Raw genomic sequence first — 20,270 nt, forward strand, 5'->3', positions numbered from 1 at the left:
CGGCACCACTACCATTTTTTGGGCTAGACTGTTCTTTGCTGTGGGGGCTGTCCTATGGTATGGGATGTTTAGCAGCCTCCTTGGCTGGGGGCACCCATCTCCCCGAGGTGTGACAATCCAAAATGTTTCCAAACTTAGCCAAATGCCCCTGGAAGCAAGAGCACCCACAACTGAAAAACACCATCCTAAGCAACAATTCCTCTGAACAATTAATTCCATAAAACGTACTGAGCCCCTGCTTTGGGCCAGGGTCAGATGGCAGGAATGTATTGGTGTGTGACAAACAGGTCTCTGACTTCACGGAGACTTTTCCCTTTCAACAGCCTTAGTCTTCTTAACCATTAAATGGGTTGGTCTAACCAGGCTGCTGACTAACTAGAGTAGAGTGGTTGGGAAAATGAAATGAATCGAGACCTGAGAAGCCTGGACCACCGTGTCAGGACAGAAATGGGACCTGTGCTTGGGGGGCAGTGACATGGGCAGGGGTGGCTGGGCTGGAGCTGGAGGGGCATCGGGGCGGGGCCGTGCTCACCCAGGGTGGGGGGGTGGACAGTGTGCAGGAACATCGACGGGGTCGGGGGAGAGGACCGCGGGGAGGGAAGGTGGGACTCAAACTGGAAAGCAGGAGAGTGAAGGAGGGAGAGAGGGGGTGGGAGGAGCAGGGATGACAAGGTGAGGGGGAGAGATGCAGCAGAGGCCCAGGGAAGCGGGTTAAAGACCACACAGACAGACACCCATGCAGGTGACGCAGAGAGAAGAGGGGAGGCGGGACCAGCCCAGGCTGAGGAAGGGAGACGCCCACGAGGCAGATGGCTGCGGCGGCTTTTACGTCTGCTCCAAACACCCCTGATTTTGGTTATGAAGAGTTAAAACTGTATTGGGTCATAGAAGATCCATTTACCATATTTTTTAAATGATAAAAAATCAATGATAAAATTCTCAAGCACATGACTTTGTGAGCTTTCAATTTTATTAGAAATGTCACGAGAATGGTTGAGAAGCTTTGTCTACAGACATGATGGGGTCTGTTACTGGTTCCACAAAGATCTTCCAGAGTTCCTGCAGCAAACGGAGGGACGGATTCCCAGGTGAGCAAACGAGACTTTAGTTTCACAAAGGGGTGTAAATTGGCAAAAGAGAAGCCCCAACAAGATGTGAACACTGGGCAGCATGGAAGCTACTGGAGCAGGCGCCCTCTCGGACGGCTCTGGGCTCTTCCGTGGAGGAGCTGCATGCTGAGTCCTGGCACGGATCTGAGAGGCTGAGGCTGCCCATGGTCTAAGGGGCCAGGATGGCAACAGGTCACACAGCTCCTGCTTCTGGGAGCAGTGTGCCCAATGCTGTGGTTGCTGGCGGGACAGACCGAGGGGGCAGGATCCCTCCTCCTGGAGCCAGGCCTGGTCTTCACAGGCCCAGAGAAAGGGCGGCTGCAGACAAGGGGCCAAGGGAACGAAAGCCCTTGGGACTTCTATGAATTCAGCTCCTGGTCATTTTAAGGGATTTTTAAGGGGATTTTAAACTTTTCAAATTTCCCCCCAGTGCTTGTTTTAAAACCGTCATAGGAAGCAACATGTCTGTAGGGTTAACCCTGGCTTCCCTGGTAAAGAATCTGCCTGCAATGCGGGAGACCTGGGTTTGATGGCTGGGTCAGGAATATCTGCTGGAGAAGGGAAAGGCTACCCACTCCAGTATTCTCGCCTGGAGAATCCCAAGGACAGAGGAGCCTGGTGGGTTACAGTCCTTGGGGTCACACAGAGTCGGACATGACTGAGGGATGGCGCACACACAGCTGCCATTTCCCGCGGGAACTCACCTTGCCTGGGCTGGGAGCCAGCCAGCACCTGGCGCCTGTCATCAGGGTGACCGCTCAGAGGCCCACACGAGGACCCTGCCTGCCACAGAAGGGCCCTGGGGCATCAGACCCGCCCCCCTAGCCCACGAGGCCACACACTTTCACACTAAAGACGTGGCCGTGAGCTCTGGTCTTCAGCCCACCCAAGCGCCCCCTGCCCCGCCTGCCAGCTTCTCCTGGAGTCTGCAGGGCCTACGGGGAAAGGACGTGCCCTAAAGCTGGATGACCATTCATCCAGCGGGCCCTCGCCAGACCCGGAGGGCCCAGTGCAGCAATCAGTCGGGAGAGCTCGGGCTGGGCCCGACCCGGAAAGCTAGCTCATCGCCTCCTGTGCCCGTGGCCCGCGGCCTCGCCCAGACCCGGCGCCGGCGCGCACACCTACCAGCTGCTGGATGCGCTCGTACACCAGGAGCTGCGGGAACGAGGCGTCCACCGGCTCCACCGCGAAGCGCAGGCGCCCGCCCGCCAGCCCCTCCAGCCGCCGCAGCCATCCGCGGAAGTGGTCGTAGGCCTCGCACGTGACGTCCAGGTGCCTCAGCGTGAAGTTCAGCCTGTGCACAACCGGAGAGCGCGCCGTCACCCCCGGAGCTTTCGGTCCCTTCTGTCCCGCCGGATTTTAAGCGAGCGCCTCCGCATGCTGAGCAGGAAGCCAGGGAGGAGGCTCAGTGACCACCTCCACTTACCCCCGCGGGGCGGGGCTCAGAGGGGAGGGGCAGGTGTCCAGGTTCAAACCAAGTGATCAGGTCCACGAAGTGCCACAGGTCACGGGGACCAAGCACGTGGGCATACTGGGCCTCATGGGTGTAAGAGCTGCTGGAGCAGCCATGCCCGACTGGATGCCTCTGCACTGGCCGCGATCACTGACACAGGGCCAGTTCTAGAAGCCGAACTGCTGGGTCAGTCGGTCTGCTCGGTTTTGATTTTTGCTATTGATTCTAAACTGCCTTCAGGAGAGCTGTGGGCTAGCTTATGCATTAGAGGAAAATGTGTGTAGCGGGCCCCGTGCTGCATCCACCATGAGGGTCACTCCCGCAACGGGAGCCCTAGTGTGTCAGAACATCCAGGGGGAAATGCCCTGGAGGGGCTGAGAGTGCAGCCAGCACCGACGGGGGCCTGGGGCATAGATGGGCAGTGCCTCGGCCAGCACAGCGGCCATGCATCCAGGCTCCGGGACGCCCACTGCCCGGCGGGGCCTGGACAGGTCCCCAGAGCTCCAGCCCTGAGGTCTCAGCCTCCTCCCTATGGCTGTGCAGCAGGGGCGGCGCCCACACACACACACTGGTGAGTGGGGGTCACACGAGGCTCTGTGTCAGGGACAGCAAGCGGTGGATGAGGAAGGGACGAGGATGACACGGATGGATTCATCTGGGAGGCGAGGGTGGCCTGGCCCACGCGGAGCTCACCTCTTCTCCACCGAGAGGATGGCGGTGCAGGCATTCTTGAGCTTGTGGGCCAGTCGGGAGAGGGTTTTAAACACAGCATCAGTTAGGTCGTCATCATAAAACACTGAGGAGAAGAAAACAGGCAAACATCAGGGAGGAGGATACCTTAGCGAATCCCAAGGACCCTGGGATAGAATCTGTATGGATGTGAACAGTCACAGCTCAGAAGGGAAGCGGCAGGAGCCGTGGTGGGAGGCCACCCCTGAGGCCCACCCCCCGAGGACCACATGTGATGAGGCGGAGGCGCCCTCACCTTCGGCCGCCAGCAGGATGGTGGTGTGGCCGTACAGGTGGCAGATGTCCTCCTCGGACCAGCTGAAGGGGACCTCGGGGTCTGTGAAAGCGGAAGAATACCGTGGGCTCAGCCCTTGCTCTGTGGGCCACCAGTTCTCACCGAGATGGACTGCAGTAAGCTTTAGGAGAAGAAACCGGGGTGGGTGAGGCTGGGAGCAGTGGGCACTGCCGGGCAGCCCTGAATCCCATCAGGAGGTTCTGCCGGGCCTGCCTCAGCCACGAGGGGCCTGACCTGCTGCCTCAGCCGGCAGCCTGAACAGAACAGGGGCTGCCCCTCCGTCCATGGCATTCCTGGCCCCGCGGACTTGCTGTGTGACTCCGAGAAAAGAGCTTCACCTCTCTGGGCTGTGGTGTTCATGCTAGGATGGGCCTGACAAGGACTGTCAGGGAGACCGAAGGGCCTCAAGTGCACTGGGAGCACTCAACAACAATGGTTTTCCTCACCCTGCGTCTGGCAGGAAAAGTTCTTGTACAAAGAAAAAGAGCAAGGGTGTGAGTGTGAATTAGTCTGTACAAGAAACTAAAAAGCAAAATTTAGCAATTTCCCCCGCCCAACGGACCCTGAACCCCCAGGGGCCAACTCCTGCAGGCAAATGGTCTCAACCCTGGAGCCCCACAGACTTGGGTTTGCACCCTGCCCGGCTGGTGCCTGTGACCCTGGGCAGGCACTGCACCTCTCTGAGCACCCGTCTTCCCCCGTTACCCAGAGACTACAGGACAGACGGACGGTGATGCTGTGAGTCCAAAAAACAGAACGAGTGTGGGGCGCCTGGCACGTGGCAGCCAGGCGGGCAGCTGTCGCTCATCAGCCAGTGGACAAAGGACCCTGCTGGCCAGTCAAGGCCACAGGGTGGATGGCCTCAATGTGGCGCGAGGAGCCACGAATGAACGGGGGCCTGAGCGAGGAGGCCATGCACCTGTGCAGAGGTCGTCTCTCAGCCAGTCCAGTTCCTTGACCTTAATCACACCGCCTGCAAAACAAACGTGAGTGGAATCCCCCAAACTCTGCGCAAAGTTAGGGAAGATGAACCTCACATTTCACCTCACGATACACCCGTCCCACTATTTTTTTTTTTTTGGTCATGCTGTGTGGCTTGCGGTATTTTGGTTTCCTGACCGAGGACTGAACTTGGGGCCCCAGCAGCAGAAGCGTGGAGCAGTAACCACTGGACCATCAGGGAAGTCCCCCATCCTGCGCTTTTCATGTTAAGCATCAGGCCTGGTGCTGGCCCAGGGAGCAGTCTCACGAGGCACGTTCCTGTCCCAGGAGACCGGCAGGTAGCAGACGCTGATATGAAAAGGACGTGCCAGGGTATAAGGGAGGAGAGGGGCTCTCGTGTGGACGGGGCGTCAGGGAGGGCTTCCAGAAGGAGGTGTTTTATGCATGCTCCTCCCTTCCAGGCCTGCTCTGCCCTGGGTGCTCAGCAAACATGACACAGAGGGTCCACCATAGATGGGGCCCTGCCCTCAGGGGTGGGAGCTCTAGTGGGATGGCAGATGCCTATCAACTAGTCACATGGACAGATGTCCAAACACAATGGCTCAGGGTGAAAAGGGGCGTCTGTGAGGGGACTGTGACCTTGTTGGAGGCCTGAGCCTGATTAGGAACTGACAGGAGGCAGAGGGAAGGGAAACAGACAGGAGGAAAGAGCCAAAGGCCCCGAGGGCACCAAGTCTCCAGCCAGGCCAGGATGTCTGGAGTGGAGGTAGGGTAGGGACTGCCAATGGGCAGCAACCAGACCCCACAGGATCCAGAAGAGCAAAGGAGCTGGGTCTCTGCTCCAAGAGCAATGGGCAATCTCTGAAGGGTCTGAAGCCTGTGGGACCGGCTGACCCTGTCCGAGTCTGGTAAATCCCCCCGGCTGTGTGAGGGAGGGGTGTGCCTCATCAGCAGCTTACTCTTTCGGGTGGTCAGGCCGATGGGGCTGGGGGCACCCAGGGCAGAAGAAAAGGCATATGAGTCTGTGGCTCACTGGGCGCAGGGCTGGACGGTGTGCTGTCAGGAGAGGGGGCAGGAGCTGGCTGGCCCAGAGCAGGGGGTCTGGAGCCAGAGGAGCTCAGACTTTGCCCCTGGAAGATGCTCAGCGGGGAGGGAAGTGGTCAGACAAGGAGCTGGGGAGACCTGGCGGGGGCCCCGTGGCCTGAAGGGAAGAGAGGGCGGAGGTGGGCCACAGCGGAGGCGTGGGCAGAGAGGAGGAAGGACAGAGCCATCGCACACCTGCAGGGACAGAAGGCCAGGACGTCCGCTCCCTCCACTGTCTGGGGCGTCCACGGGTGCGGGCAGAACCCCGCCTCCCAGTGCCCCGGTTCTGGATGTCTGTCCCACCTGCCAGACAGGGGAGCCCCTCTCCCGGGCGGGGACCCACCAGGCCTCACCTCCAGAAGCGAGCAGGTGGCTGTTGAGGGCGATGTTTCGCTGGCACATGGCCAAGAGGTCTGCACCGACATCTGGGGAGACAGAGGGCAGCCATGAAGCGCCGGCCGCGACAGCCCTTCACCTCCGTGCTCTGGCCTGCAGAGAGCTCCTGTCCACCGCCCGGCGGCAGAGACATGCAAAACGAAAACCAATGTTCCTCCCATGTGTTTTATGCCAAAATGAAGTATGTTCACCTTAAGGCTCCTTCTCATAATCTCTTCCTTAGAGAAGACTGTCCTCGTGGGGCAGACTCTGCATTCCAGAAAGGAGGAAATGAGAGCTCCCAGCATCTTCAGAGCTCATGAAACATGCACACGCGAGTCCACCCTTGACCTTTCTAATGACTCTGAGCTGGCGTCACAGTCCCATCACAGACAAAGTGGCCGGGGCAGAGTCATGTGGTTGGGTGGAACCAGACCTGGGAGTTGAACCCAAGTATCTCTAGAGCACAGGCTCAGTAGCTGTGGTGCCTGGGGCTTAGCTGCTCTGCGGCACGTGGGATCCTCCCGGACCAGGGATCGAACCCGTGTCCCCTGCACTGGCAGGATCCTTAGTGGATCCTTAGACCATCAGGAAAGTCTGAACCCAAGCGTCTCTGACTCCAAATCGAGGCTTGCTCTTTGATGCCCCAGAAGACGGATGAGCCAGGAGGGCGTCTGGATGTGACTGGCGGGGACACAGCACAATCAGCGGGCTGACGGCCACACCGCGGGGCCCAACTCACTGTTGCCACCATCGCGTCTCCCCACCCGCCCGCTGCTCTGACCAGGCAAGGCTTCCTGCCACATGAGCAGAACTGAGTTGTAGCTCAGTGAGCCCTGGATGGGGGCCAGGGCAGTGCTTTGCCAAAATTAACTTTCAATCAGGAGACTGAGCATGTGGAGGGCACCCAAAGCCTTGTGACTCTTTTTCCTGGGCTTCCTGCAACCACAGAGCACCCCCCGCTGTCCCCGCCCCAGACCTGCCTGGGCCTGGACCACTGTCTCAACCCAGGGACCATGCAGAGCCCCGGGGTGGTGGGGGTGGGGTCACAGGATGCCCTGTCCCTGCTCCTGGGGCTCTGGGAGCAGAGAACACTGAGGCATGTGCCTGGCAGCACAGGACTGGGTCAGCAGTTTTTAAGCCTTTATGGCACTTTTGTCAGAACATCTGCTGTGGGATTCTAACGTGCCAAGCAGATTCGAGAGGGGCAGTGCTGGCTGAGTGGGGGAGGGAGACCCAGAGCCCTGGAGCTGCCTCTGCCCTCCACCCCTCAGTCGGCCCCAAGGCGGCTCCCCGGGTGACCAGGGCCAGCCACCTGACCTCAGCCCCTCCCATTTGGAAAGAGGGGATGGTGACAGGCTGCCTGGTGTCGCGGTGAGCTTGCAGGTGCTGGCGCTCAAGAAAAGGCCTTACTAACTGCAATATGCTGCCTGCATGCACACCCTCTCAAGGGGATGATAACTACTAAGAGATGAGATGCTGGTGTCAGGCTCCAGGCGTGAGTACAGCCCTCGGGCACTGCTTGGTGGCTTGACTCTGAAGTTCACTGGCCATTTACACCCAATTGTCAAGGAGCCACAGAGTGGCCTTGCTGCAGACTCCTGACCAGTAGCTGATGCAGGGTATCTGAGCAGGACAACTGCCACCCAGGCTTCCCCTTCCTCAGCTCAGACGCAAAAGACGGACGCCACGTGAACATAAACTAAGAATTTGATGAAACACAAAGGGTGTCAGCAGACACCACTTTCTGCCTAGCGGCTATTAAAGAGTTAAAAAATAATAACATTAATAATAATCGCCTGCTGAGATCCTACTTTCTTATAAACTGGTAGACTGTCCCTGAGAAAGCACGCTGGCCAAGTCCGGAGCGTAGCTGGTAGTACTGCCCTGGGTCAGTTTGTGGGTGTGATCCCTGATGTTATCATGGTGGGAGTTGGGCGGAGGATGCCTGGCACTTCCTGTCCTGTTCTAGCAACTTTTGTATGAATCTAGTATTATTTCAAAATAGAACTTTTAAAAAGCAATCATTAAGTACAGTAAGTACAGGCTTCCCTGGTGGCTCAGATGGTAAAGAATCTGCTTGCAATGCAGGAGACCCAGGTTTGATCCCTAGGTTGGGAAGATCCCCCGGAAGAGGGCACAGCAACCCACTCCAATATTCTTGTCTGGAGAATCCCATGAACAGAGAAGCCTGGTAGGCTATAGTCCATGGGGTGGCAGAGTCAGACACGACTGAGTGACTAACACACTTACATCAAAAGCTTAAGAAAGGTCCCACTCACTTCTAAGAATCTGGTTTAAGGATTATCAACCGAAGATGCAAAAAGGTATTGGTTGCAGTGCAAAAGAAAAGCAAAAAAACAAAAAAAACCCCCCAAACACCATACCAAATGAAAACAGCCAAACATCTAGCAATAGGAGAGTGGTTTAAAAAAAAAAGAGAGAAAAGAGATGAAATACTGTTTGATCATTAAAAGTTAATTTTTAAAAATTAATTTATTTATTTAAATTGGAGGCTAATTTCTTTACAATATTGTAGTGGTTTTGGCCATACATTGATATGAATCAGTCATTAGAAGTTATTTATAAGTAACTTAGGAGCTTCCCTAGTGGCTCAGAGGGTAAAACGTCTGCCTGCAATGCAGGTAGACTTGGGTTCAATCCCTAGGTCAGGAAGATCCTCTAGAGAAGGAAATGGCACCCCACTCTAGTACCTTTGCCCGGAAAATCCCATGGACGGAGGAGCCCTGTAGGCTACAGTCCATGGGGTCGCAAAGAGTCGGACACGACTGAGTGATTTCAATTTCCCTTTTTCCCTTTAATGACAACGGAAAATGTGCTTTCTATTTTCTGACATTTTTGACAGGATAAAGCATTGAATATATATAGTTTGATCTAAATTATTTGGGAACATGTACACACAAAGGAAAAGATTGTAAAAAAATAATTGACAGAGTTAAAAAATAGACTCCGAAGCTTCCTGCGTACAGCGACTTGATCTGCTTCATTCACCCCAGGTTTCCCATGTCTGGCACGCAGTGACCTGCACACTATTGACACTATCTGGGGATTGTGACATTATGAGGAAATTTATTTGCTATTCTACAAATTTTCCATAGAGAGTAGGCAAGACTTCCATAATCAGGAAAAAAATACTCAACTGTTTTTAAGCATGTGGTGTTGCAGGAAGACTCTTGAGAGTCCCTTGGACTGCAAGGAGATCCAACCAGTCCATCCTAAAGGAGATCAGTTCTGAGTGTTCATTGGAAGGCTGATGCTGAAGCTGAAACTCCAATACTTTGGCCACCTGACGTGAAGAGCTGACTAATTTGAAAAAACCCTGATGCTGGGAAAGATTGAGGGCAGGAGAAGGGGACAACAGAGGATGAGATGGATGCATCACCGACTCAATGGACATGAGTTTGGGTAAGCTCTGGGAGTTGGTGATGGACAGGGAGACCTGGCGCGCTGTGGTTCATGGGGTCGCAAAGAGTCGGACAGGACTAAGCGACTGAACTGAATTGAAGCCTTATACTAAGTCACTTCATTCATGTCCAACTCTGCAACTGCAGCCCACCAGGCTCCTCTGTCCATGGGGACTCTCTAGGAAAAAATACTGGAGTGGGTTGCCGGTCTCTCCTCCAGGGGCTCTTCCCGACCCAGGGACTGAACCTGTGTCTCTCGTGTCTCCCGTGTTGGCAGGCGGGTTCTTTACCACTAGTGCCACCTGGGAAGCCCATCTTTAAGCCTTATTAGAGGCACATTCTTCCTGATTTCCTGAGGTGTTTACTCTCTTGAGGGGGTGTGAACACAGGTACCAGCCAAGCTGCTGGTCCTGCACCGTGGGATTGCTGGGAAAACAGTGGAGGGTGGAGAAAACCAGCCCAGGAGGAGGGCAGAATCAAGAACTGCCAAGGTCGGATTCCCAGTCTCCCTCCCTCCCTTTTGTACCCAGTCAGCACACCCTTTGTGAGGAGAACGCTCCCCCAGCCTGGGATGGCGGGGCATTACCTGTACAATACACGGTCTGTGCCACAGTGGCTGCGATGATGCTGGCCAGCCCAGTGCCCGCCCCGAGCTCCAGCACCGTGCGACCCTGGAAGAGGTCTCGCTGGAACAGGATGTAGTCTGCCAGGAGCAGGGCACCCCGCCACACCTGGAGGGGAGAGGGGGGCAGGAACGGTGGGTGACTGGAGGCAATCAAGAGACCCTGCAGGGCCACGGGGAGTGGACGGGACCTACCCACCTGCTTGCCAACATCCTCCAGGGGGGTGGCCATGGTGTGCTCTGGAGGGGGCGGAAACCAAGAGAGAAAGGGCCACCGTGAAAACAGGGATGGACAGAACACAGATGGGGTGTGGGGGAGGTGGCCGACACGGTGGGACGGGGGTGAAGGCGGGCGTTCTAAACAGCAGCAGAAACACAGGCCACGCGGCCATCCGCTAGCCTCCAGGGCGGGATGAGCATTCCTCTCCTTCAGATCACTGAAGCCTGCACATACCAGTCACAAGAGGACTCGGCCCAACTTAACCACAAACACACATCCCACACTCCACTTGAAGTATACTCAAATGCAGAACACAATCTAGTGCTGGTTACCAGGGTCGGGATGGGGCACAGAACTATGAGGTCAAGAAGAAAGAGTGAAGGCAAACATTTTTCCTGTTAGAGGAGAACCGGCTCTTGAGTCTTGAAGCGAGATGGTGACGGCCAGCAAATCAAATACCAGGACACAGGCACAGCAGGGCAGCTTGACTCACATCAAACCAGGAGCAGGAAGCAAGGGTGGGAGAAGAAACAGCGAGGCTGAAGGGGTGTGTGTGTGAGAAGGGGCCTTCCTGGGGGGCTCTCTTCTCCAGCTGCCTTGGACCTTCAGTCCAAAGACCCCACTCCACCTCCTCCCCAGTCTCTGTGGCCCCTGTATGGTCCCTGGCCCACTGTCCCTGCCGTGACTCGGGTCCCCCCACAGAGGGGGCTCATCCCATCTTTCTTTGCCTCCTTCCAGTCTGCTTGGCCAAGCCAGGGGCACCCTCTCACGGGGATCTCGGTAGTCTGAGCCTGGTCTTTTCTCCCAGAGGTCCCGTGGACTTAAGTTTTGCCTCCGGCTGCATTTAAGGGGTGCTTGGCTTCCCTTGAGCGAGAACGTGGACTGAGCTCACAGACCTGAGGGTGACCCAGGCTTGGTCACGGATCTGGCTGGTGGCACGAGTCACCGACCTTCTCAGCACCAGAGCCATGGTTTGCTCCTTCACAAGATGCAGAAATAACATCACCTCATTTGTGGGCTCAAAGGCCTCCCTAACCAGGGTCAAGGGTGGGGAGCTCCTGCTTCATGGGAAAGCCAGTTTATACTTAACAATGCCAGTGGCCTCGTAAGAGCATAAAAGCCCAGCCCGAGGAACTTTCATGTGTGCTCAGTCCCTCAGCTGTGTCCAAATCTTTGTGACCCCATGGACTGTTGCCTGCCGGGCTCCTCTGTCCATGGGATTTTCCAGGCAAGAATACTGGAGTAGGGTGCCATTTCCTCCTCCAGGGGATCTTCCTGACCCAGGGATCAAACTTGAGTCTCCTGCATTGGCAGGCAGATTCTTTCCACTGAGCCACCCAGGAAGCCCCATGAGAAACCCCAGGGCTAGCAAAGGGGGTGAGGCAAATAGTCTCAGTGTCTGAGGGGTTCCCGGCCGGCAGGACAGTCTCCAGACTTGTGGGAACCCAGACTCTCCTCCTCAGCCTCCCTCCTCCGCGCTCAGATTGGTCCCCAGGAATGAAAGCTGATGGCAGCACATGTTTATTGAGCACCTACTATGCGCCAGGCACTGTGCTAAGAGCTCTATGTGGGCCAGCTCCCTCTGTTACTTACAGCCAGGGGAGATTATACCCATTTCACAGAAGAGGAAACAGCTCTGAGGTTAAAGTACTTGTCTGAGTCATAGGACAATGGAAAAGGCAAGTGACTCGAGATCCGACAGCCCAAGTTCCAGCCCTGCCTCTTCTGCATTCTCTTTGGGTTCCAGTTCTTTATCTATAAAATGGGGGGAATGCTCATAATTTACTAGGAACCTTGTGTCTGTGAATTCCTAGCTGGTCCACGAGTAATGTTAGATTTTTGACGACAGAACTTTCCAACGTTCTGATCACACGACGTGGGTAGGGAACATAGGCGGTGGTGTCGGACACAACCGGTGTGAGTCAAGGCTCTGTCACTGATTAGCTGTGTGACCTGGGCAAGTTTCTCAACCTGAGCCTCAGTTCCCTCCTGTGTGAAATGCGAATACTCATCCCTGGGAAGGCCACAGGGACTAGAGATATTCCACAGAAGACAGAGAAGGGTCCCCACCGGGGGATCCAGACCCAGCCGGCCAGGGACCTGCAGGCACTCGCTCACTGTCTGCTGGGCCGCTGACCGGGCTGCCATCAATCAGAGTGGCTGTTCTATTAGGGTTTTTGAGAAAGTCCAGTGGATCCCAGGCCCCCGACCTGGGCCAGTATCGAGGGAGGCCTTTACCTGGGACCTCAGGCACCATCTGGACTCTGGATCTCAATGAACAGATTCAAATCAGAGCTCCTCCCCGTAGAAGAGGAGGGCTGGGGTGGCCGGAGCCCTGCCTGTGGAGACGGTCCACATGGGTTCAGAACCTTCCTTACTGGCCCCAAACTGCACGGCCTTGAGCCTGTCACTTCCTCATCTGAACCACGCCCTGGAGGGGCTGTGAAGCCCACGAAGAGGTGATGAAGGTGGAAATCAAGACACAACAGGTGCCTCAAACTACTGGCTTACTTCCTGTCCCGGCCGCTTTCCACTCCTGGCATTTCCAGAAATCAAAATCCCCGCTCCGCCAATGCCCTCTGCCCAGACCCCGGGCAGGTGTGGATGCTCTGGGCCCTGCCTGAGGGCCCGCTGAGACCCCCTTCCGCCCCGCCTATGCTGCCGCTGTGTCTGCACTGCCCCCCAGCTTCTAGTTCCCACCCCTGGGGCTATCTGATCAGCCCACCTGCTCCTCCAGGTTGACTACGGACCTACTTCCCTCTTCATCTTCCTCTGCTCCGATCTGGCTCTGCAATCTGCCAGGGCTCCCTGCTGCCTGCCCCCGCTGGCCCAGTCGTTCACTGACAACCCCGACCCATAGCCGGGCAGCCGAGTGGGCACAGAATGCTGATGCAGGTGGCAGAGGCGGCAGCAGGCTTCTGGAACAACTGACTGCCGAGCTGGGACTCGGACTACGACAACCGGGAACGTGTCAGCCAGGGAAGCAGGGGAGGGGCAGGCCCTCCAGGATGGCGGTTCGCTTGAGCAGAGGCGCGCAGGTGAGGAAGTACAGGGAAGGTGAGAGGGTGGGCGGTGGTGGGAGCTAAGGCTGGGGAGGTGGGCAGAGCTAAGCTGAGCACACGGACTGTGTCCAGAGGGCAATGGGGGCCCCTGAGGAGCCTGAAGTAAGAGGGGGATCAGACCAGGTTTTGGCATGCTCCCCAGCGGGCTTCAGTGTCCGCGCTCGGGTCCCACTGACCCGGCCCACACTCAGAGGGCCGTGTGCCTGACTTACTGTGGCGCTGCCCTGGCGGCAGGTGAGCGGCCCTTTATTTACCTATTTTGATGACGTTGTAGGGGCTGCTCTCTAGGGCTTCGTCTCCCAGGACATCGTCTTCCTCCTGCATTAGAATCGTGGGATGTACCTTGTCTCTCGGAGGCCCCGGTGGCTCCGAGGCGGAGGCAGCCCGGGGTCTTCTCACGACGTCCAAGTCCCCATCCTCGTCCAGCTGAGCCGCCAGCCCCTCTGGGGTGGTGGTGCTGGCCCCCGCCTGGAGGGAGGCCCCCACGCGGCTGCAGATGGTGCCGGCAGGAGGGGTCCCCTCTGTGTGATCGCCACCCTCGGCCCCTGAGTCAGTCTGAGAGTCTCGGTCCCATAGAAGCTTGAACTGGGACAGGAAGACTGAAAGCGAAACACACAAGTAGAATATTTCTTCACTGTCTCTTTTTGTATTTCCTTTCCTCAATTTCCACCTGGAAAGAGTTTTAAAGGCTGGGCTGGGGGAGAGGGGAGGAGACAAATAAGGTCCTACTGCACAGCAGAGGGAACTATGTTCACGCCAGGTGGAGACATCATGACAGCAGCAGAAAAGGCCCGTGTGACTCGGCTGTGAAGCTGTGGCCTTCAGAGCAGCCGCATTCTGATCTACGCTGCAGGCACTCAGTTCACATGCTGTCATTGACTCCGCACAGCAGCGGACACAACAGTGGTGCTCCACTTTACAGACTGCTGTGAACACAACAGTGGAGCTCTGTTTACAGACATGGAAACTGAGGCTCAGAGGCTACGTGAGCTGACCAAGGTCACACAGCTGTGGGTATGGCTGAAGCAGGATCCAAATCCAGTCTCCCCGACCCCTGGGCCACTGCCCTCCTTGCCGTACTGTCTGGCCTTGAGGTCTGCAGGCTGGGACATGGATGCCGGGGCCCTCACGACCTAGGGCCCAGAGAGTCACCAGAACAGGTTTCGGTAAGAGTATTGTGCCAGGCTGGAGGGAGGGGGTGCCAGGACTTGAGTGGGCAGTCCTGGGCCAGTCCTCCCCGCCCCTGCTGTTTGACCCCCGGGGCAAGTAGCTCATCTGTCCTGAGTCAGTTTCCTGAATCCTGGAATCCAAACAGGGACACGAGGGAAAGGGAGAGTGACTGATTGTGACAGAGCAATAAGCAAACACAGGGAGACAGGAGCTGGGGACGGTGGCCAGGGAGGTCCTGGGAAGGGAGCATGTTCTGGGTAGAGTGAAGAGCAGGCGCAAAGGTGCTCAGAGAGGAAGGTGTGTGCCTGGTGTGAGGGACAGAAAGGACCTGGAAGTGGCTGCTGGGCACTGATGGTGGGAGAGGGAGGTGTGGGCACTCGAGCAGGGTTCGGGCCAGGCCTCAAAGGTCAAGGTGAGGACTCTGGCTTCATTCTGAGAGCACGGGAAGCCACCGGAGGGTCTGAATCTGGGTGGTGGTGTGATCTGCATTTCTCAAAAGATCCCCTGGGGCACTTCCTCGGTGATCCAGAGGCTAAGATTCTGCACTCTGAGTGCAGAGGGTCCCGGTTCCATCCCTGGTCAGGGAACTAGATCCCACATATGGCACAGAATAGCAAAGAATCTGTGTGCTGCAACTTAGACCTGGCGCAGCCAAATAATTAAATATTAAAAAGAAAGAAAGAAAAGATCCCTTGGGCTAGAGGAGTAGGGGAGGGTGTGTGGGAAGAAAACCAGGGAGCCCTGGTAGGTGAAGCCAGCCTGGTAGAGGGCCACCTCTCCCCGACTGGTCCGTGGGCTCTTGAGGGCAGAGTTCAGCCCATTCCTTCCACTTTCCCAGCATTGCACCAGGCGTGGCACAAGGCAGGTGCTCAGGAAAGCTGAGGGGCTTGCTCTGTGAGATAGGGGCTCCGAAGAAGTGGTGCGAGGGCGAGTCAGACAAGCCAGTCCTCCCCGTCCTTTCTGTGAGGATGCAGAAAACACAGTGGGCTCCTTACCCGGCTGCCCCATGCCGTTCAGCCGCACCATGAGGCGCCTCTGGTTCGGGGTGTACAAGTGGACGTCTGACAGCACAGTGTCACTTCTGAAGGTGATCTCGTCCATGGCCAGCGCGGGCGCCAGTGACCATGGCCCGGGCTCCACAGTGACCATGGACGGCAGCACCTGAAGGGCGAGAGCAAGTCCTCAGACAGCAGCTCCCGGCGGGGAGCAGGGTGAACGACCCACCCAGGGGGCAGAGCGCTCCCGGTCACCCTGGAAGAAAGGCTTCTCTTTTTAGTCCTCTCATAATCCTGCAGGTCAAAGTCTCAGAGCCCTGGCAAGATAATAAACAGAACTGTTACTCTGTCTTGCACTCTGTTGACTTTCATAGTAACCTTTTATTTATGGCAAAGGATCCAAATTTCCATTTATACTGAAAACAGTTTTCCTACCCTTTTTATTTCTTCCAACCTTTTCGTTATGAAGAATTTCAAATACTAGCAAGTTGAGGGCACAGTGTAATAAACAGCCATATACCCACTGTTTAGATTCAATGATCATTCACACTGTCATATGTGATCAATCAATCTAGGGTTTTTTTTCTCCCCTGAACTGAGCACCTTCCAGACATCGTGATATTTTAACTCTAAATAATTCTTCAGCATGTCTGTCTTGTAAAAATGTGCTCCTATCTAACCAAAAGACCATTAGCAGACCTAAGATAACTAAGGATTCCTTTATATCATTTAAAACCCAGTTCACAGTCCGTTTTCTCCATGAGACAATTGTCTTTGGTAGCTAGTTTTTCCTAAAGCAGTATTTAATCACAATTTACACATCACATTTAGTGGTTTTTTTCCTATAATCTTTTTTCTTCCTAGAAATTGACTCCAGCTGCCCACATATCATTTGTTTTAAAATCGTCTTTTTAAACTTTGAAAAAAGTTAGTGGATTTAAAGCAAAACCAACTAAAGGAATCACTGTACAGGTGATATATAGGTTTTGAAAAATTATGAAGGTGACCCAGCAATAACTAAAATTTGGAAACTCATGCTGGAGGCAAAGTGGTTAAAAACAGGAAGGCTTGGACTATGGAAGACAGTTTGGAGATTCCTTAAAAAACTAGAAATAAAACCACCAGATGACCCAGCAATCCCACCCCTGGGCACACACACTGAGGAAACCAAAACTGAAAAGGACACCCGCACCCAATGTTCACTGCAGCACCATTTACAGTAGCCAGGACACGGAAGCACCCTGGGTGGCCAGCGACAGACGAATGGATAAAGAAGCTGCGGTACATATAGCCAATGGAGTACTACTCAGCCATAAAAATAAACATGTGAGTCAGTTCTAATGAGGTGGATGAACCTAGAGCCTATTATACAGAGTGAAGTAAGTCAGAAAAAAAATATTATATACTAACGTATATATATGGAATCTAGAAAGATGGTACTGATGAAATTATTTTCAGGGCAGCAATGAAGACACAGACATAGAGAACAGACTTCTGGACATGGTGGGGCGGGCGGCGAGTAGGGGAGGAAGGAAAGGGTGACATCACCATATGTAAAACAGAGAGCCGATGGGAATTTGCTGTATGACTCAGGGAACTCAAACCGGGGCTCGGTATCAACCTAGATGGGTGGGATGGGGAGGGAGGTGGAGGGAGAGTCAAGAGGGAGGGGACATAAGTATACCTGTGGCTTATTCATGCTGATGTTTGGCAGAAACCAACATACACACACAAAAATAAACTTTTCTAAAATGTGGGAAAAACAAAACAAAACAGGAAGGCTTGGGACTTCCCTGGCAGTCCAGAGGTTAAGACTCTGCACTTCTAATGCAGGGGGTGAGTTTGATCCCTGGTCAGGGAACTAAGATCCCACATGCCATTAGGCATGGCCAAAAAAATAAAAGAAAAACAGGAAGGCTCTTCCTCCATCCAAATGTTCCACCTCATCAAAAACCATCAAACAGCAGCAGCATGTGGACAGAGCCTAGGGCTGTGATGCTAGGTGGAGTGGGTGCTAAATCTGGTCTCCAACCTCCTCACTGACCCTGAGAAAATTACTTCACCTCTCTGGACTGGTTTCTTCAGCTATAGTCTCAGCTCGCAGGGCTGGGGGGCAGTAGGATGTGGAGGCTGTGTGTCAAGCACTGAGCAGAGTCCTTGGTGCACAGCAATTGTTAATAAACCCCAAAATTTTCTTGTCATGGGGTTGGTTTCAGGTGTTTTTGACACAAACCTGCCACAATCCCTCACACCCCCCCCCCCCGCCCCCGACCCTCCTATCTGGGTAGATGTGTGCACTAGCGGTGTGCAACACGAATGTCACGAAACCTCTTGAGCCTCCATTCCTTCAATCGGAAAATGGGATCGTCATAAGCCACAGTCTATAATCTGAGTCCACATAACTGGAGTTCCTACATTTATGCACTTGCCACGGGGAAGCAGAAGTACCAACACAAATGTTTTCTATAAAAGAGTCACTCCACGCTGGCTTTTCTATCTGATGAGACAAACCAGCACAAAGTAAGTGGGTTATGAGCTGAAGCTGTGAATCTGATAAATGGATGGAAGATTTCATGGTGTCAATGAAAGTGATGGAGGAGAAATGCTGGGGGTGGGTGGGTGGGTGGGGAGGGTTGCTGCCTCACAGGCAAAAGTCCTCAAACAATGAGGACTGGAAAAATTAGGATGGATCCACAAAGAAGATCCAGTCTAAACACAGTGTAGACCAACCATGACCAATCGTTTTAAAGGCAGATTTGGCTCCCTGAGGACTGAAAGATTTAACACTGCAGTTATACACCAATACTTTTAAAAATAGACAAAAAAATAAGCTTGTATTCTTAACCTGCAGTTGAAATTTCTCCCGTCCAAGTACTAACCAGGCCCGATCCTGCTTAGCTTCTGAGATCAGATGAGATCGGGCGCGTTCAAGTGGTATGATCTAGACTGCTTGAAATTTCTATTTTGAAATCCAACCTGCCCCAGCCTTCCAGGAAACACACTCTACAATGGAGTACTAGGTAAAGGGGATTCCCTTTAAGCGGCTTTTCCTAGAACCAGATCTCTGGGAATTACAGGGGCACCTTAGACCCGTCTCAGGGTCTACGTGAGCATTAAATGAGACAACAATCACTTTCAGGGTTCAATACATAGTAAGTGCTCAACTTCCCCGGTGCATCAGCTGGTTAAAGAACTCGCCTGCCAGTGCAGGGGAGAGAGGAGAGGAGGGTTTGATCCCTGGGTCGGGAAGATCCCCTGGAGAAGAGAATGGCTACCCACTCCAGTATTCTTGCCTGGAGAAATCTATGGACAGAGGGACCTGGTGGGGCTATGGTCCATGGGGTTGCAGAGTCAGACAGGACTGAGTAACTCACACTTTCACTTTCATCGTTATAGCATTGATAAGAGTAATTATTAAAGGATGTGCTGGAAGATGGGAAAAGGCAATAATCAGTTTCTCTACTTAGGAACAGCTGACTCACGGTCGGTCTGGGAATTCTGAGGCTGGATAGGCTTCAGTCCCCTCTCCTGACTGGGGAGGAGGAAAGGACACCTAAATGCAGATGGGCCCTCCGCCCCCTCCTTCGTACTGTAGATTCATCTCACAGGAGTTGCTGACACGTGTCCTTGGTTCTGCTAGGCTATGGGGGCCAGACGCCGACGCTGTCATCCTAACCCTGCCAGGGCTGCCCGTTAAAAGCAGTTTGCCGGGATCTGGGGGGTTGAACCACCTGCTTGCCATCCAGGCTCTCTCTCTGCCAGGTGTCACAGGGTCATTAATGACAGGGAACTGGGCGCGATTCCGGAGCCGAGGCCCAGGGCTGGGGGCCTGAGACTTGGCCCCGGCCACGGCGGGGGTCAGAGTCGGGGGCTCCAGGGTCCTCGGTCCTTGGGGCTCTTCGTTCCCTCTGCCATGCCGCCTCCGAGGACTCCAGCCGACGGGCTACGGATGCCCTCTCAATCAGGAGTCACAGCTCCAGCATCGTCGTCCCTTCCTAATCCGAAACCCAGGGGGCTGCCTGGACCCCAAACGGAAACCTACAGGCAGGCATGGACTCCTCCCCTCTACCTCCTCGCTTAGGGAAACTGAGGCTGACTGGGGACCCAGGCTTCAAATCCGTGGGGGAGCCCGCGCTTCAAGGTCAGGTGCCAAGAGATCCCATGCATCCTTCCCCGTGCCGCCGCTCTTCCAAAGGGCTTACCAGCCGCCGGCCGCAGCCCGAAGTCACACCGGAGCCTCTCACCACCGCGCTCAGGCGGCCGCCATGGCGGGGCGGCCTACGCAGGCGCGGCCCCACCCCCCCGCGCACCCGTCTTCCTTGCGTCGCTTCGTGGCCACGCCCACCTGCCGAATCGCGCGTGCGCGCCAGCGTTGTCGTCAGGCGCAGCCCGGAAGAAGCTCGTTTCTCACCTGCGCAGGTTTGCTCTCACCTGCCCCGGTTTGGCGGGATGGTGGCTGGTCTGGCGGGATGGTGCACTCCTGCGAGTGCGGGAGCCGTTACATAACTCGCTCGAGGTCACCCAGCTAAGTGGCGAGGCTTGGTTTCGAACTGGCTAATACGGCTCTAGAGCCTGCTGTGCTACTACTGCTGCTAAGTCACTTCAGTTGTGTCCGACTCTGTGCGACCCCACAGACGGCAGCCCACCAGGCTCCCCCGTCCCTGGGATTCTCCAGGCAGGAACACTGGAGTGGGTTGCTATTTCCTTCACCAATGCATGGAAGTGAAAAGTCAAAGTGAAGTCGCTCAGTCGTGTCCGACTCTTCGCGACCCCATGGACTGCAGCCCACC

The 20,270-nt window shown here is 55.1% G+C and overlaps 1 protein-coding gene across 3 annotated transcripts; it reads right to left on the reverse strand.

Moving 5' to 3' along the window:
- Window positions 1-948: 948 nt before the first annotated feature.
- Window positions 949-19,833, reverse strand: METTL22 (methyltransferase like 22). Of its 3 annotated transcripts, none has more exons than XM_027527039.1 (11): window positions 19,683-19,833; window positions 15,481-15,646; window positions 13,570-13,914; window positions 10,233-10,273; window positions 9,998-10,142; window positions 5,965-6,036; window positions 4,506-4,559; window positions 3,548-3,628; window positions 3,256-3,358; window positions 2,235-2,403; window positions 949-1,059 (listed from the first exon to the last, which is right to left on the reverse strand). In XM_027527039.1, exons 2-11 carry the CDS (start codon window positions 15,632-15,634, stop codon window positions 982-984), a joined length of 1,242 nt encoding a protein of 413 aa, XP_027382840.1. In that variant the 5' UTR covers window positions 15,635-15,646; window positions 19,683-19,833; the 3' UTR covers window positions 949-981. The 3 variants fall into 3 exon arrangements, with proteins under 3 accessions (XP_027382840.1, XP_027382842.1, XP_027382841.1); XM_027527041.1 differs by having other exon boundaries at window positions 949-1,427; window positions 13,658-13,914; window positions 19,683-19,778; XM_027527040.1 differs by lacking the exon at window positions 10,233-10,273 and having other exon boundaries at window positions 13,658-13,914; window positions 19,683-19,775.
- Between the last annotated feature and the right edge of the window lie 437 nt (window positions 19,834-20,270).

The sequence above is a fragment of the Bos indicus x Bos taurus genome, chromosome 25 (assembly GCF_003369695.1).
Source record: "Bos indicus x Bos taurus breed Angus x Brahman F1 hybrid chromosome 25, Bos_hybrid_MaternalHap_v2.0, whole genome shotgun sequence".
Lineage (NCBI taxonomy): Eukaryota > Metazoa > Chordata > Mammalia > Artiodactyla > Bovidae > Bos > Bos indicus x Bos taurus.